At 31.5% G+C, this 18,812-nt stretch overlaps 2 protein-coding genes across 15 annotated transcripts in view; one reads left to right on the forward strand and one right to left on the reverse strand.

Moving 5' to 3' along the window:
* The window catches only part of pyd (zonula occludens-like protein polychaetoid), a 29,439-nt gene that overhangs the window by 238 nt on the left and 10,389 nt on the right, over positions 1 to 18,812 (reverse strand). For 9 of the 13 annotated variants that reach the window (XR_014926411.1, XR_014926412.1, XR_014926410.1 and 6 more), the window contains 19 exons: positions 17,594 to 17,763; positions 17,105 to 17,307; positions 16,403 to 16,831; positions 16,060 to 16,126; positions 15,828 to 15,978; positions 15,254 to 15,405; positions 14,805 to 15,099; positions 14,469 to 14,640; positions 14,141 to 14,363; positions 13,893 to 14,067; positions 12,197 to 12,406; positions 11,614 to 11,952; positions 11,191 to 11,426; positions 10,884 to 11,088; positions 10,353 to 10,777; positions 8,086 to 8,214; positions 6,600 to 7,399; positions 2,327 to 2,598; positions 486 to 653 (listed from right to left, as the gene is read on the reverse strand). Coding sequence is in view for 2 of the 13 variants with exons in the window: in XM_085489783.1 (XP_085345909.1) it covers positions 10,349 to 10,777; positions 10,884 to 11,088; positions 11,191 to 11,426; positions 11,614 to 11,952; positions 12,197 to 12,406; positions 13,893 to 14,067; positions 14,141 to 14,363; positions 14,469 to 14,640; positions 14,805 to 15,099; positions 15,254 to 15,405; positions 15,828 to 15,978; positions 16,060 to 16,126; positions 16,403 to 16,831; positions 17,105 to 17,307; positions 17,594 to 17,763 (3,456 nt within the window). In the remaining 11 variants the exon portion in view is untranslated. The other 4 variants (XM_085489783.1, XM_085489784.1, XR_014926414.1 and 1 more) reach the window with 3 other exon arrangements.
* Positions 4 to 8,084, forward strand: LOC114946663 (mitochondrial glutamate carrier 1). Of its 2 annotated transcripts, none has more exons than XM_029323291.2 (8): positions 4 to 302; positions 2,697 to 2,759; positions 2,897 to 3,031; positions 3,221 to 3,370; positions 6,026 to 6,162; positions 6,640 to 6,825; positions 6,906 to 7,056; positions 7,163 to 8,084. In XM_029323291.2, exons 2-8 carry the CDS (start codon positions 2,722 to 2,724, stop codon positions 7,299 to 7,301), a joined length of 936 nt encoding a protein of 311 aa, XP_029179124.1. In that variant the 5' UTR covers positions 4 to 302; positions 2,697 to 2,721; the 3' UTR covers positions 7,302 to 8,084. The 2 variants fall into 2 exon arrangements, with proteins under 2 accessions (XP_029179124.1, XP_029179123.1); XM_029323290.2 differs by having other exon boundaries at positions 4 to 269.

Genomic DNA, 18,812 nt, shown 5'->3' on the forward strand with positions numbered 1-18,812 from the left:
CGTAGGTGGCAGCATTGCGAGTACATGTGCGGAGTTTGCGTGTCGTAACGTGTGGAAAAACAAGTCTGATATATAATCGGAGAGCTCCTGTCATAAAATTACTGATAGACCACCAGCAGCTGATGCTGCTGGCAGAATCGGCGATATAGAAATATATTCCAGTAGTTTATAGTCGATTGAGTTTTTTCTCCATCTCGTCCGAGGCACATCCGTGGGACATTGAAGTCGGGACGACCACTTCAGTGTACGTCGGATTTCCTTGACACTAGGTGAGTGTGAGACCGATCACGTCAAAGTTATATGTAGGTATACCGCATTATTCATTCTAATAATTCCGCATCAACGCGAATCTTTTGTCTGTTGTATTTCTTGTATAACCGCAAAAATATTTAATTCTTTCGAACGCGCTCGCGCTCGTTTATTGTCGGAATAATAATAATAGAGTTGACATAATACTGAGGTCATATAAATTAGTATCATATTACCTGACAGATGCGTCATTTATTCGGATTTTTGGCAGAAATTTCGCTGCCCGCGTGAGAACGCGATCCTTCCATCGTGATAAATGACAGATCAACTCGGATCAGCTGATCACGGTTAATTCGGAGAGCATAGTCCATAGTTTCTTCTAGATAAAATGTAAACGTCGTAAACTGTAAAGATTATTTATTCTCTAAATTTAGTCACATTATTTATGAATGAAAACGGACGGAAATCGAAGACGTTTTAATTAAGAAACATTTTTTAATTAATATGTAAAACTCTGAGATCGTGAATCAATCTTTTAATTAACATAATTTATCTGTATTAAATGCATCCAGTAAAACAAAAATTAAAAGAAAATATCAATCATATGTGTCGACTCGTTGCAAATTAATATAAATATTTATTTTCTCTCTTTGATATTCATATTTAATATATATTATTAAATATAAATAAATATTATTTCAATTATTAAATCCACAATAATCAAGAAGTATAATGTAATGCTATATATAGCTATATCACTGCAATAGGTCATAGTTCAGTTATGCAGTATTTATTCAAATAGATATGACTGTCTTCGATAAAGATAATTTCAACTTGTTTTTAAATATTTAGTACCAAGTCATGTTAATTTTATTACTTAAAAGCTACTTTTATCTTAAAGCTATTCCATGACAATTATTTCTTGACATTTATGTAAGTGAATATTAAATAAATTAATATATATATTTTCAAGAATTATCAATTTTTATCTACATTGTACAAACTGCTGGGACAGATAAGATAACTATTTGTAGATAATATTGATAAAATATAAAATCCAATATAAATGCAATATCGACTAGATATCTCATCTGTGAAACATTATACAATAGATTGGGAGAAACAGAGATAGAGCAAAATCAAGTTGCATGATGTAGTTAGGAGATAAGCGATTTGTCTGTCAGCTCATAAATGTCTGGATGCTCGAATATGTGTCTTCGATAAGAAGATAGAATTCTATTCAAACGACTGTCACTATGATTACCCTATTATAGGATGTCAATGCTCGTTGTAACGTAACAACTGAACTCGTCATCGCGCACGCAATCGAATCAATTGACATCGTAACCTTGAGGGAGGAAATGGCTCCTCAAGGTGATACGAATGCATCAAGATATATACCACATAAATCGAATAGATAGTTCCGGAACCGTGACTTTTAGACCACTAGGAAACGTTTTGAAGCAGTTCTTCATTTCTCTTTAATATAACATGATTAGCTTTTGTACTATTAAAAGAATTATATTCAATATTTCTTTTTTTTTGTCGCTAAATTCATTAACCGATTTATCAATTTTTCGATTGAAAATATCAGCAACATTTATTATTTATCACACTACTATATTTTAGCATTATAAAAGAAATAAAAATAAAAATTAAATACACGCGCGCATGTTGATTTTTATTTATTTGCATGAGGTAAAGTGGAGCAATTTTTTGTGAATCAAGGGGGAAAATGTATAAATACATATATTGATCACAACCTTATTATATATAGGCTCTCCTATGCCAAGATTAAAAAAAAGATTTTTAAAAATATCTAGTTTTGTTATCACGAGATGAGAAGATGCATAAAATACATATATATTCATAAAAATAATTTTATAATTTAATTTTACATATAAAATAATATCTTGAATTTTTACTCATATAATGTAAGTTGCATTATGTACTTTATATATTCATAAAAATAATTTTATAATTTAATTTTACATATAAAATAATATCTTGAATTTTTACTCATATAATGTAAATTGCATTATGTACTTTTTATCAATTAAAAATTGACAGTACTTACAGTATATGTTGCATTATTTTTTTTTTGTCAAGTACAATTTGATTGACAAGATGCACATTGCAAGATGCATGTATATATGTATAAAGTGTTTTATGAAATGGCCTTCAGGTTTTGGCACAATATTTTGACTACTGTTTAGCACTTCCTGGCAGTATCACAGTTAGCACATTTGTAATAAACAGCAAATTACTCTCAGTTGTGTATATTTCAAGACGAATATTTCCTCAAGAGAATATTTCCAACAAATCTGAAATTTTTGCATATATTGATACCTGTTGAACAAAAATAATTCTTATTATTTTAAGACAGGAATATACATGTTGCAAACTATTTTAATGCCTTTTTTCTTTTTCATATTTTCTTCAACAAGTACGGGACCTTAATCCACAATAATAATGGCACAGAATAGTCCACAATCTACGGAACAATTTAAGTATGTGGTATTCTTGTATAAAATTTTCCTCTTATATAATATTTTTCTCTTTCTCTCATAGAACGAAAAAATAATAAACATAGTGATTCAATGTAACAAAATATATTCATCTAATAAGAATCTGTTCTCATTTTTAGGCTTGTACCAAAAATCATAAATGGCGGAATTGCTGGAATTATTGGAGTTTCCGTGGTGTTCCCGCTTGATTTGGTTAAAACGAGATTACAAAATCAAGTTATCGGCCCACAGGGAGAACGGATGTATAAATCAATGCAAGTATCTTTATTTAAAAATTAATAGGATATCGATATTATGTACATCACAAATCTCTCAAAGCGAAAATGTGCCAATTAATTATATAAGAAAAAGAAAAAGACTTCGTAATATTAATTTGTATAATCTGTTATTTACTTTAATGTAGTTAAGATAATTTAACCGAATGTAAATAATTTGACTTTTAGGTTTGATTGTTTTAAAAAGACTTATAAAGCAGAAGGATATTTTGGAATGTATAAAGGATCTGCTGTAAATATATTGTTGATTACACCAGAGAAAGCCATCAAACTTACTGCCAATGATACATTTAGACATTATCTTTCCCCCGGACCCGGGTATGTTGCACAATATTTTTTACATTATTAGAGCACTTATTTTTCATGTTATTAGAGAAGTATCAGCTTGCATCCTTTATATGTATGTATCATTAACCGGAGCGAAAACTAATCTGTGAAAGCTTGGCATAGAAGAACATATTTTGTTTATATTTTTAAATATTTTTAAATAGTTATAAAGAGAGAAATGGGCTCCTTACATACAAATTTATAATTAAACATCCTAAATTAACTTAAAAGGACTGTTCAATTATAAATTAAAAGAAAAACATATTTTTCATAATTTTTATCATTAATATATAATGATTAATTAGTATTAACTATGTCCTTTCTCAGATTTTATACATTTGATTTTAATGTTCTTACTTAGTAGCGTGCGTAATGTCTACTAATTATATATTTTTTTCTTTAGATAATTTATTACTTCTCACTTTTCTTGTATGTTGTTTGCCACTCAATTATTATCCTTTCTGTTGCGATTCTATTGTAAAAAAGTGTCTGCCAATATCTTTTCCTCTTTAATAAATTTAATGCATTTAATATTTCCATGTTTTAAAGGAGATTATTCAAAGTTTTAGTAAGTAAATCAACATGAAATATGTATTTTAGGTGATAATATAAACTATTAAACTTAATAACATCAAGATTATGAAATGGGCTTTTCAATGAGTTATTTATTAAAATCATTAAAATTTATTATTAAAAATTAATAATTGAATTTTTATAAAAATATATGATATAACATATGATGCTTTCATTCATTTTATAAACTTTAACATTTCATAAATCATCATTTGTACCAAATTAATCTAAAGTAAATATAAATTTTGTATTAAAACTATTGTAAATTTTATAATTAACATTTTCATTATTTTTTTGTGCACACACACATTTCTATTTCTAATGAACGAATAACACATATAGATATCCACGTAAAGTCAATAATTATAAATTGCATTGCTAATAATCCCAGAGTGCAAGAAGCCAAAGAATATTAATTAAATTAAGTGGTGTGCATAATAGGAAGTAGTACATAGATAAGAAAATTTCTGTTAGAAACTAAAAGTATATATTACGACTTACTAATTTTTTTGTCAAGAAGATCTAAATCTATATAATAATGTATTATGATTTTTCTTTATTTCTCAAAAAGAACATAATTGAAAACATCGGATATTTTAATTACTTACTTAAATTGTTTAGTAATTCAAGTAATGCAATAGTAAAAATATATTTATAATTGAAAAGCTCCAAAACTAATGTATTGCAGTTCGTAGTTTAATCAGCAGAGCATCATATTTTTTGTCATTCTTATCTTTGCTATTTCTAATAACTACAGTGATTTGTTTTATTAATTGCTTACAATTAATTCTTCCTTGTCAATTCTCTTGGAATTCATTTATCCTTTCATAAGTTTCTAGAGATATATATTGTCGTTTGCATTGTTTAAAAAATATTGCTGTTTAATTTTGATCTTAAATTAGGCAAAGCACGTTTCTAGAAAAGCTAAAAAATAAAGTTGTTGGGCTCTCGCGCTATTATGCCAAAATCTTATGCCATTATAAAGCATATTGAAGTATATCTCATTCTATACTTTTAGACAACTGAAGCTACCAGTTTGAATATAACTAGACCAGTTTGAAAGCACTTGGCAAATGGTGCGAACAACCATAAGTAGCTAACCGAGTCACAAGTAATCGACGAGAGCAGGGTAATTTTTGCTTCTTCTTTTTCTTTCTTATAAAATATTTTTTAGATCAGTTTAAGAATTGACGATACATCCAAATTTGTACAAATTTAATTATATTTCATATAGGAATTTAATTATCATTTTTTAAATTTTAATTTACAATTTTATAAGTTGCATCACAATGTATCCAATTATCATTTTTGGGTCTCTCGCCTAAAAATGTTTTTTTACATACGTAATTAATTTTGATGTACGTCGTGCAATTCAAATTACTAGTAAATTGCGAATCATTAAGTTTGCTTCATTTACATTTGTTGTCAATGTGTTCTTGATGCTCTGCGATTTATTAGATGCTTGAGATATTGCTTGTCGCATAATGTTTGAATAATCTCCCTTGTATTAGGACTGGCACTCTTTCATAATGATTTAAACGGGAACTAATAATTAATTTCGTATTATCGAAAAAAAAATAAAGAACTACATTGCACTTGAAAATTTTAAGAAATTTGAAAAACCGAAAATTAAAATTGTCAACGTAGAAAGTTACTTTGTGTGAGAGCACTGTATTCTATTTTTCTATATGTATTGCATGTATTGCATAAAACACAGATTATTCCAATTTGCAGTCTTGCAATCAGTGAGTATTTAAAACATTTTTTCAAGATGATATTCAGTAACATGTAGATCATTTTCTGAATGAATTAAATTGTGCTCACAAGATGTCAAAATCAATTTTCAAACAATCGATTCTGCGAATAATCACAATGCATTTAATTGATAAAATAAATTATAATAAAGTTGAATTAATCAAGTGTAAAATAAGAACAATTTCTCAAGATTTAATAACATTTTCGGTTTTTCGAAAATTGATCGATTGTGCATGCCAGTCCAGCCATAATCTCGTATACTGGGATTTTCCTCAACTTTTCCGTGATCCCAGCACTCTGTTAATCTTTGTTGTCCAGACAAAAATTGCCAATAGAACGTGAAATGCTCGCCGGCGGCTTGGCAGGAGCATGCCAAATAATCGTTACCACTCCGATGGAACTGCTCAAAATACAAATGCAAGACGCTGGCAGAGTCGCCATGGCAGCTAAAGAAGGTGATACGATATATTTCAGAGGGTTTTGTTTCTCGCGAATACGCGCGGCTTGTCGAATAAAGCGAGACTACATATAAAAATTCTTTCATTGCAATCATCATTATTATCTTTCTTATTTTCTTACGACTTCATATATAACAAGAATTGTCTGTTCTTAATTTATTTTAAAATACCGATAAATATTGCCATGTCGACTGTATACTGTAGGATTGAAAATTATTGAATGTGATACCTCGGTCTAGATGCAACGCACGTTGTAAGATAGTCAGAAAATCAAATTAGAGGTGTAGCTAATTTGATTTTCCACAATCCACATATATAAAAAAAAAATAATGGTAATAATAAATATAGAAAATGAGATAATCTCACTAACAAATGTCTTCGACATATGCAAGGTCTAAAGTAAAAAATGTGCTTGAATTTCAAGACTATTATACCTTTATAATGGAAATTGTAGCCTTTTTTCTATTGTTGCAGCGGGTAAAACAGTACCGAAGATATCTGCTTGGTCATTGACGGTGAATCTACTTAAGAAACGAGGTATACTTGGGCTGTATCAGGGAACCGGCGCCACGGCACTCAGAGATGTTACGTTTTCCGTTATTTACTTTCCTCTATTCGCCAGGTTGAACGATCTCGGTCCGAAACGAGAAGACGGTTCATGTAAGCGTTCTTATGCTAATAAGATACGCCATCAGTTCTAAATAAGAGAAATTAAACAATCAATACTCTTCTCTCATTAGCTGTATTCTGGTGTTCATTCCTTGCCGGATGCGCTGCTGGTTCAACGGCCGCATTAATGGTGAATCCATTTGACGTAATCAAAACTAGATTGCAAGTTATCAAAAAAGCACCTGGTGAACCAACGTACAACGGAGTATTAGATTGTATAACGTGAGTATAACTGAAGTCAAATGTTTACTCGTCGACAAACTTATCTTTGAGATTATTAATCATGGCTAAATTTCCATCTTGTAATAATTATACTCTTGACTCGTAGGAAGACATTTAAAAACGAGGGACCGACAGCGTTCTTCAAAGGCGGTGCTTGCCGAATGATCGTCATAGCGCCGTTGTTTGGAATAGCGCAAACCGTCTATTATCTCGGTGTAGCCGAATGGCTGCTGGGATTGAAGTGAAATCGTCATATCTTGCCGATCCGTGCCATTTAAATGCTCTGGGAAATTGACAATAATTGCTGTAGATGTAGTATTTTGGCTTGAAAATGCCCGTAACGCTATAAGAAAATATCATTGTTAGATGGAATCTCGCGATCTCGCTTATATGTAAGAGAAAGTAAGAGAATGTGTATCAATTGCCGTAATTCTCGCAGGTCGGAAATTATAACGGATTCATAGTTGAATGAAATATATATAATCACATCTTTGTTCCCGTAAAGTGCATTAAAATCAAATACAACGGAATCAATGCGTAAATTTATACTTTGCGTTTGACAAATTTGTTGAAAGATCGAGCCAATTTAAGCAAACAGTTGTAATTTGGAATTATATAAATTTCCAATAGTGCTATGTACTATTCAGTACTTGAATTATTGCATTTTTCAATGTAATAATGATTTTATCTTCCTCGAGTTTTATAGAATATATATTACACGAAATCCTCTTCACACATTACTATTTATCAACAAATCTACGATATATGTACACTGGGATGTTGTTATATCTACAAGACTAGCCAGTTAAATAGTCAATTATATATGTATAAAAACTCTTTAAGCAGATTTATCGTGATATTTTTTAAACAGTTTAATTTAGAATGAAATAATAGAATATTTTGTTAAAGCTAATATTTTGATTACCTAATTTTCTTAATTTTTATTTTATTACATCAAGAAATAAAAATGTAATCTCTTTATGTCTATGTATTATATAACAAAAGTATTATAAATTCTTTAAAGCAAACCTGTAATTGTCGTTTCTTTCAATTTTATCTCTTCTATATTTTTCATTCCTTCATATTTTTTACGTCACTCCTTTTACGTCACTTTTCATTTTGCATAATTGCAGACTGCAATCTCTTCAGCACATTAAACTGTGATTTAAAAAAGAAGATTATTATATAAATGGGAAATAAAAGATAACATAAATAAATTAACTAATGAGCTTTAAAAACATTAATTAATTAATTATTTAGAAATTAAACATACATTGTCTTTCACAATTGCATAAAGATGTTTGATTTGTTCCTGTATAGAATAATTTCTGATACTAGGTATTTTTATTCGAATTCCAAGTTTTGTCGTTCTTAAATTGTCATGAATATCATATATATACATTCGTCTTCACACAAATGTATAAAAACTTACAGTAGTCCGTAACTCCAGAGATATAAATCGTATGTCAATTGCTGTATATCAATATTAAAATTTAATACTTATGGCCATTAAAATAATCAATTTTACTATTTACTAATTCGACTTAATACTTAACATACATATACGTAATTTCGTTTAATATACTAGTTGTAACATATTATGCTGTTGTACCTCGTTAACAGTAATATAATCTGTTTACGCATTAACTTGTCATACAAGATTGGTATATAATGGCAGAGACTACTTATGTATCTAATAATTATAAAATCTAACTATATTAATACAGACTCCTTATAAAAATTCAACTTAATTTTAAGGATATCTAAAAAGTCTAATAAGGCCATTTGGTTTACTAATATAATGACATGCAATATGATTTATAATAAATAATTATGTGTGTGAGCGTACTTCATTGAAAAAGAAAGACATTCTTCCCGAGTTCTTCAGAGCAACAATTATAATCTTTAAGTTTTTTTCAGAGGGACAATATGTTTTTCTTTTATATGTATTTTGTATAAGAGTATATAGCAAAATTCATTTTTTTACAATTTCTATTTATTTATAGAGAATTTGTAAAAATTGTACTTTTTACACTTATTTTTTATTTGCATTTTTCTTATGAAATTAAAAAAATCCTCTGTTTCTCTATGATCTTCCAATTATGTTATTCATCTTCTTATGTATAAATTATATGTATCTCTACATTTTTCTCATTAAGTTTCTTATTCAATTTTCAAAAAAAATATTCCATCAAAAAATTTGAAACTAGGTACACTCGTATAAATAACAATAAAGAGTTTCGTGTATCGATCGTTATCACATATGTAAAGAATACAATAATATAAATGCATTGTTATATGACGAATTTGAAATACTACTTGTTTGCTTTAAAAATAAAAGTTAAAATCCTAAATTGTTAAATTATTGCAATGGTTAATGTTCCACGTAATGTGACTTTGATAAAACTGTAAAAATTACTTTCTTGCCAGTGTGACGTTTATCATATTTTTAATATAAAAGCGGAAAAATATATGACTATAATATGACTGTACAGATTTTATTTCGTGTATAAAAAAGCGTGAGTATTGTTATATTACATTGCACTTATAAAAAATTGCTCTCTCTCTCTCATTAAGAATCTTTCTATAATTATTCTTATTAAATACATGCGCGAGTTATGTTAAAAAGTTATTGAAAAATTTCTTATGTATATATCGATAACAACAATCTTTATCATTATTTGTTCTAAATAAAAAAATCTATAAAATCTTATAATACAGTTAAAATTTGTTCTTTGTGTATGTGTAAAATATCTACCATAAGCATTATTTTTTCGTAAAGTTAAGATATCTATTGATGCTATTAACATCTTAAGATTCTTACATATGTAACTGGAAAAATGGGTTTTTTTTTAAAGGCATATCACCTTAAATGTAACTTTGTTTTTGTCTATGTCTATGACATTGCACAATTTTTCTGCATTCCGATAGAAATTTATTAATTCATCCTAATATTATATAATAAGTCTTGCATCGAAGTACACATTAACTGCAACATACAATAATATTTTTATAAGCTTACGTGTGTCGAAACAGAAAAAAATAATTTCCATATTCGAAAAAATTGCACAAATATAAAGAAAAAATATATTTATATTGTGTATACAACATTTTTAATTAATAAGAAAACTTTTTGATCAATTTTCCTCTAAAAATTACAAATAATTTATAATGCACTTTTAAAAATATTAGTGTCCAGAAATGTCTGTGCAGTTAAGGTTGACAAGATTAAACTTTTCAAATTTTCAAAAAAATATAATCATTACTCCGTATCGGAAAGATTTCTTACCACTCACCTCATGTTATAGTGATGAACCGGTTTTCGGTAGAGTTCGAAAGCGCTTCCTCTCTGCTCTCGGCTACCAGCCAGATCTAGAGCGCTGGGTTCTCTGTTGTGACCAGCATTGGCAGATGGATAAGCCGAGCCCGCGGGAGCATGGGGATTATTACCATGCATGTATCCATTGTGATTCGTGCTGTTCCGGTTGTGCGTCAGTCCGAGACTGATTTGACCGGCACTGTTGCTGTGAGAATGCGCGGTAGTCACAGGTGGACTGGAGTGAGAGTGCGCGTGACTGTGGCTAAGGCTGTGGCTGTGCGTCGGTGTCGCGAGATGACTTAGATTGTGGTGCGAATTCACGAGATTACCTTCATTGTAACGGCCGGGCGGCGGAATGTTGTAGTAATATTGGCCGCTGTTACGTTGAACATTACTTTCTACCTGAATGAAGATAAAGACGCATAATGATGGTTACATACATCCGGAGCGCGTACGCATGGGAAAGAAATATTCTTTGTAGAGTTATCTGCATTTATAATATAATTACCCCATTATGTACATGCGACGTGGCAATGGAATAACTCTTTGAGTGCTGATACGAATTATTTCCATCATTTCCATTGTTCTCCGTTGTTTGTCCAAGCGATGCTTGAGGTGGTCTATAATTTTTTGGCTTCGGAGGCGGAACTGGCTTGTAGGTGCCTCCCGGTTTATTTTGCGGCATTGGTATCGATTTGTAATCCGTGGATCGGCTATAATACATAAAAAGTAATATAAATATAGAATTTTCTATTTTAGCTTTACGTAATTAGCAATTTATAAACCAGTATTTTTCAATCCATTTTTATACATACCTATATTTAGCATAATCGGTTCGCGTTTGAGCGTCGTGCGTAGAAACGGGTTGAACCTGAGATCTAGTGAATCTATATTGATCGTGCCCTCTCACCGACATGTTGCTACTCTTGAGATCATCGGGTACATTCGGGCCTAAACGACCTGTCGATGTGTTTAAATTCACCGCCCCATAATTCGCATTTCCATTGGTATTGTTGTATGAATCGTACGAGGACATGCTGTCGTAACTTCCCTATACATGCAAACAAACTTTGTATCATTTTTGAAAATTACATTATAAATATCTGCATGTTTTACTAAAAACATTAATGTGTATATCTCTTGATTTTCTTTAAAAATTTTATTTTTTATATTTACATTTTCTAATCACACAATTATTAAAATGTATTGTTTAGCAAAAAGGAGAGATCGATGCTTACCGCCTTCGGTTGCGCCCGTTCAAGAGATGACGTGGCATTTGCTTTATGAGGAGTCGCATTAATATAATTTCCCATATCCAGGACCGAATCAATTTTGTTTACTCCTAGACGCTCCTGGGCAGATCGTCCTATCGTTCCCCGTGGCGTTTGATTAATCGGCTTTACGTTTCGATCAACTCGCGGCGGTAGATCCGGAGGGCTGTGATGAGATCTAGGTTCGAAGGAACTACCCAGATATTCCGGCGAGCCAGATTGATTACTCATTTGACCGGACAAGGAGAAACCGTACTTGCTGTCTCCTATCCCTTGAGATCTTCTCTTTTGCTGCTCAAATGATTGCTACGGACAAACATATCAATTAATTATACGCAATAATTTTAATCAATCTACTGAAAACTAATTCATACATTTGAAAAATTGAAAAAGATACTTTAAGTTTGCACTGATATTTTTATAGTTCTAGTTTAAAGAAAATTAAAACAAGAGAGAGCTTATTTGATGAGACACATATTATAAATTCTTATCTGTAAATTAATTTCAAGTTGCATAAATTGCTTTCTTTGTATCTAAACGTCTAAATTACCTGATAATTTGTTGAGTACGGTGGCGGCGCAGTGGTGTCATCCTGAGTAGCAATACTGGGGTCAGAACTGCTCTTTAACCGCGACGGTGGACCCAAAGTGCCGGGAATAGCAGGTGCCGGACTCAATTCCAAATCGCTCTCCGGGGAGGAAGCGTAGGAGAGGCGAGAAGTCATCGGGAATAGGAAGTCATCCGAGAGGGCTTCTTCCGGCTACGATCGCAGACCACAGAGATGACAGGACACAACGTTACGCAAACGATATATAAGTATATGAATTAATCATGGCACAATGTATTTGTGTTATTTGCGCGATATGTGTATATATGTATTAAGATAAAACATGTTTATGATCAATAAAATGTAATGAATGAATTATTATATTTTTAACTATTTAAAAATGATATACTTATTAAAAGAATATATATTAATAAATGATTTACGAAGAAGCAAAATGTAGGAATAAATGTTAGTATCAGCATTTAAAAAACGTATAAAACACATTAAAAATTAATGTCATGTGAAATTCGCCCAAGCAATTTTTTTTAAGAGAATTACAAATTTTTTAAAAGTATTTTTTTATATAGACTGTAAAAAATTCTTTTTAATATTGTAAAATTTTAATTGTAACAAACTGGAAAAGGAAAAACTTGTATTTGCACCATAATTTTTCAAAGCCTTTTTGCTAGTGCTATTTACAACGTGGCAGAATGATAAAACATCCGAGTTTTTCCTTTTCTTTTTTATTATAATTAAACTACAAAAACATTCTATTTTTTTCATGCATTAATCATTAAAGCTGTAATTTCACAAAGTTGATAATTTTGAGGAGAAAAAATAGATCATAGAGAGATAAATAAAATCATGCAAGCTAAAGAAAAGCATGTACCGAGCATGCAATATGAATTAATCCTTTAACTACTTTACATATTATTCGTCTGCAATTTGCATGCAGCAGCCGAATATGTTTGCGTTCGATTAATGTAATTCTTGTATACGCAATAATGTTGTCATGGTAGAAAAATATTATAGATCAATTAAATATTCTTCTACATTTCGTAGTTAAAGGATTAAAAGCAAGAACTTATATATAGCCGAAAAATTGCTCACGGATGACATTTGAGTTGAAAGGCGGAAGTGGTGGAAGTTTTTCCACAGATGTCGGTAAAATTGAGGATTGATGATGTGACAAGAGCACGTCGTGATTCTTATTCTCGTCATAATATACATTATTGTTGGAAAATGGAGGAGGTGGAATAGCGGGAGGTGGAGTATGAGCGTGTACAGACGGATGCGACAAGTCCCACACCGTGTATTGATTATATATCGACTATAACGAACAGAATCGCCGTACAATTTAGTGTATATACGAGCGACAAAGAGAACTTGTGATATTCGTGAGAAAGGTGTGAAAAATAGAAGGAAGAAAAAGTCAAAAACCATCCCGATATATGTATTTCTTTTAGGTGAAGACTTTCTTCTCGACTTTTTATTATCCCAAACAGCATGTCTAAAATTAGACATAAAACATCTTTAAGAAGTCTTTAAGATATGATATGGTATCTAAAAAGCATCTTAAAGACGTCTTATGTTCCAATTTTAGACATGTTTCAATTTTAATGGTCTGAGATATTTGGAGAATAAAACGAAGTAAAATATACGCGCATTCTGAAAAGATTCAGTATGTAAAATTGCCTACCTTGGTTTGGCTCATCCATAGCAAGCCTTGCTGCTGGCGATCGATGAGCTCTCTGAGCTTCCGATACCAAGCTTCCGGCGCATTGAGTGTAATCACCGCACTAAATACGTGTCCCCAGATTTTATCGAGCTTCTGACATTGTTCCAAAAGCTTCTTACTGCTTTTATGCGCCGATCTGTAATTATACGTCGCGTGTAGAATACAGCTAAAGATAAAATTATAGTATTATCTTGCTACATCGCTCTTACTTTGGTATGCCAGCTCTCATCTCTTTGATAACTTGTTTCGTCTCAGCTTTCAGGAAGATAACAATCGGATAAAACTGGGCGTAATTTAAGCGATCCACGGCATTTGGAGTAATGTCCAATAATGCATGTTTGCTTCTCTCCATTACTTCTCTGATAGCGCTTAGGCGAATGATGCCAGACGTTTTATTCTTTCCTGTACCATCTTCCATCTGGCTTTCCATTTCTACAACATTCAATATCCAATCATTAGTAGTTTGCTTCGACAAAGTGAATTTTACATAACAAAGATAAAGATGTAAATAATGAACAGATAGATATATCTACTCACGTGGGGAGGTGAACTTATCGGGGAAATCCTTGAGAAGTTTTTCCCTAGCGAGATCAGCTACAGGCCCAAAGAGAACAACGGGCCTGATAAATCCGGGATGTCGTAAGATTACGCGCTCGTAAGCTGGAAACTTGCTGACGCTATCGGAGAACACTACATCGTCCCAATGATCCTAAAATACATATGAAAGAAATATGAAAATTTAATTCAATCTACTTATTAATGTACAAAAATTAGTTCGAATATTTATAATATCAAAAGATATAGTAACATTGAAAAATAAAGTATATAATATTATGTAAAATCAATTATAAGGCAAGAAAATTGCATTCGTACCCTTCCTAAGGACTTCGAACGTCTATGGCTATTTCTTCTTCTTCTAAAGAAGCTACCTCTGCTTTCGTTGGCACTCATCTCCTTCTTCGTCGCGTTAAATTGCGCGGTTGCGAGCTCTTCAGCTCGAGCTTTGTTGGGTATAATACCCTTCTGTACCTCCTGGTTGTTTCGTCCAATTCGAAAAACCTGCCAGGATCCTACGACACCGTTATGAAGGGTATCCACTACGTGGAAGACATCTCCGCTACGGAAACTCATTTCACCTTTTTGCGGCTGTTCATAATGAAAATGGGTCCTACACAAAAATATACATTAACCGTAATCGTCTTTCACGAGCCAGTAAAAGTTAACGCTAATTGGAATTAATTATAAAATGCTCTTTTAATCGTTGGAATAATTATTTGAATATTAATGACTAATTTATCATATAAAGTATAAGTATTACTTACTTTATATGGAAGGAGTCACCTCTGCCAGATGCAATGATCTGATCGTACTCTTGACGTCGATGTTGCACGATAAGATCGATCTGCTCTTGCAAGCTAAGAAGAAACAGCACAGCCTCCTCTCTCGTCACTCCTTTCATATCCATATCATTTATCTGCGGAAATAATTTTATATATATATATTGTATATCACATCACAATAGTAAAATATTATATTTTCAACACAACGAAGAACAGTTCAAATATAATATTTTAAATATAATAATAAATCTGAAGGAATATTCGACATATGTATATAATCGCATATCACATCTATTTTCTAGAATCTTTACAACTTTTAATAGTTTTGAGCAAACTATTATTTTAATTATATGCTCCTTGTGTATGCATTTTACTTTAATAAAATATATTTAAAATTCAGATTACTATTCCAAATTAAAATAAATCTTTAAATTGAGATAAAACCAAATATATTGTTAGATCTATTATTGATAGTATTTTGCTTTTGCAATCTAATTTGTCTAAATGTGTAAAATAAATTTTGACGCATACTTGATGTAAACTGAATAACACTGACCTTTAAAATTTTATCTCCTGGTTGAAGACCCTGAAGAGACGCAGGACTTGCTGGTTGAACTGCAGTTACAAAGACCCCAGTTTCATTGCCACCACTTAATCTCACCCCTACAGATCCTTCCTTTTGGAAAGTAATAAACCGGGGATCCGGCCTGTAAATATTAAAAAAAATGTTACATACAAAATAGTACTGATCGACTAAAAAAAAAATTAATTATACTTTATCAACTTACATAGGCTGCTTCGTTCGTGGTGAAACCGAATCTTCATCATACAGTTGTCTGCGCGTACTATAATAATCTATCAAAGAAAACAACATGTTAATGAAACCTTAATAAAAATAAAAAGATGAAATACTAATAGATGAAAACTATAAAAAAATTTTCAAGAAAACAACTCAACGAAATTCTCGATAAAGAAAAATTAACTCATAATTTAACTGACATAGAAACAATGAACTATGTGTGTAAATGAAATATACACACATATTTACAATTTCATTTATTATAACTTTCACTACTTGACAATACAATAAACTGAATGAAAAATGATTTGTATCGCGCAAAACACACGTACCTTCCGCTCTGGGCGGAGGTGGTCTAGGTGGATCCACGGTGGGTGTAGCCGGTAGATCCAGTTGACTCAGAGACACGTCCATCAGCGGACCCCGAGAACGACCCCTCGGCACGAGATTACTCTTGTCATCCAAGGGTTGCCTCGTAGGTGGTGGAACGTACAAGTTCTGACTACTGTAACTCGCACCCGATAGATATTCACCGCTATCTCCTTTACCTTGCTGCTGTACGTGGCAACACGAGCTGTCTCGCGTAATTACAATTGAAAGCCTGTCTTTGCACTGGTCCATCAGCTTTCTAGCTTCCTTCAGACTCATATTATCGGCGGCAACGCTGCCTATTCGGGTTAACACGTCCCCGGTTTTCACTCCGATATTTTCTCGCGTAACCTCCTTTACGTACAATCGACATCCCAGCACGATGCCAAAGTCTAGAAATCGAGGTAATCATTGTCGCATATATCTTGCTTTATGGTAGAAATAAATAAAAATGAAAGAGAAGAGATAAAAAAATCAGAATATAAAAAAATTAGATTAAAGAATAAATTTTTTGTTATATTAAATTTAAAAAATTAAATTCTAAGAATAAATTTAATCAATTTAATTGTGTTTTCTCCTTCTCTCTAAAGTTAGATGTCGGCAGTTTAAATCGGGCATTGTTCGAGCTTTTGGCGACTATTATGCGGTGTTCTAATTATACATACCATCCTTTTTATTGTTTCGTGTGAGCGTAAGTCGATGACTCTGAGGTCCAACGCTGCCTAAACAAGCGGGTGAATTTGAAGAAGCTCTTCGTTTAACAACCAACAAAACGGTAGAACCGGAATCCCGCAGGACCCGCACGGCAGCCCCATAATCGGCGCCTTCCAATGATACCCCATTAGCGGAGATGATACGGTCGTTAACTCTGTATGTGTCAATCAAATAATAATTTTACTCATTACATCAAACTAAGATAACAGCTTAAAATTAAAAAATTGAGATTATAAAAAAATATAATACAAAAATTGCGAATGTATTCCTTTTAATTTACTATGTGATGATAATACTTTGTCAAAAATAAAAATTCATCATAATATAAGAAAAATACATGTTTTTATTATATTATAAAAGAGTAGAAATATGTGTATGTGCTTCTATCAAATATTGGGCATTAAATAATAATTAATTTTACTTGTACGTAACAAACTTACTGTAATTTTCCTTCAGCTGGACCGGCTTTGAGCACATCGGAGATTGCGATCGCTGGATCACCATTAGTAAAATGAGGATTGTCGCGACCTCCTGACACAGCTATACCAAAGCCATAACCGGGAACTCTGGTGACGGTAACGTGATGAATTTCCCATCCTCTGTCTCCAGTCTAAAATTCAAAGCGAAAAAATTATGACAATGTTTAAAAATGCAACAATTTTATCGAACACGTGGGAGAAAAAATTTCATTATATAATATATTACAATATAATTTTATATACTTAATCAAAAACTTTCCGTTATATCTAGATTCTAGATTATTTCTATTCTATTATATATAACGTTAAATGTATCGGATAGGTACAATCACTCTTCTTTTATCATTAATTCATTATAAAAATATCATATCATCGACACATTTTACATCATCTTCTTACATCATCCTTCAACGATGCCAAGTACAAATATATATAAGCACAGTTATCTATCGCATATTTAAATAAGATAATATTATGCAAATATGAAGAGTTTACACGCACATATTATCATGTCTAGCGACAAATATCTTGCGCAAAAAATGACTTAAAAGTAGGTATATCTTGAATATACATTATCGTAAGTAGCGATAATTGGAGATTCTATTTTATGCCAAAAGTCTCTTTAATTTTGCTTATTAAATAGCGTATTAAACACGGACAAAGTTCAAAATTGATAAATGTTACAGATATATAAAATTATAAATATGATTTAATTTTTTCTCAATTATATTATATCGACAATCATCTTAATTAATTATTAAAACGGTACTAAAATAAATTTAATAAAATTAATTAAGTTAACTTTTATTTTCAATAAATGCAAATATCGTATTTCTCAATAAAAATAGATTAACAGATTTAATTTGCATGCGCGGATATAATGACACAACGCTTAACCGGCAATTAGGAGACTGGTATAGCTTAATTAAAACTCATAATTCATTTCCTACACACGTGGAAGCGTAATACAATGAAGTAATTATATTCCGCATTTCACGGTGAGCCTCGTGAATTTCCCCCCAATTCTCCCGTGGCGTGTTTTCGTCAAAATATGCGTCAACTGAATTAATGATAATCATCACGGGGTTACATTCACTCGCGTCCGACGCGATTAATTGGATTTTTGAGGGTGAGAGGCAGGAATAATGAATCTAGCATCATTAAAATCGCGCGAATTTCA

This window comes from Nylanderia fulva, unplaced genomic scaffold, assembly GCF_048542155.1.
Source record: "Nylanderia fulva isolate GAGA-0341 unplaced genomic scaffold, ASM4854215v1 Scaffold9, whole genome shotgun sequence".
In the NCBI taxonomy this organism is placed as follows: Eukaryota; Metazoa; Arthropoda; class Insecta; order Hymenoptera; family Formicidae; genus Nylanderia; species Nylanderia fulva.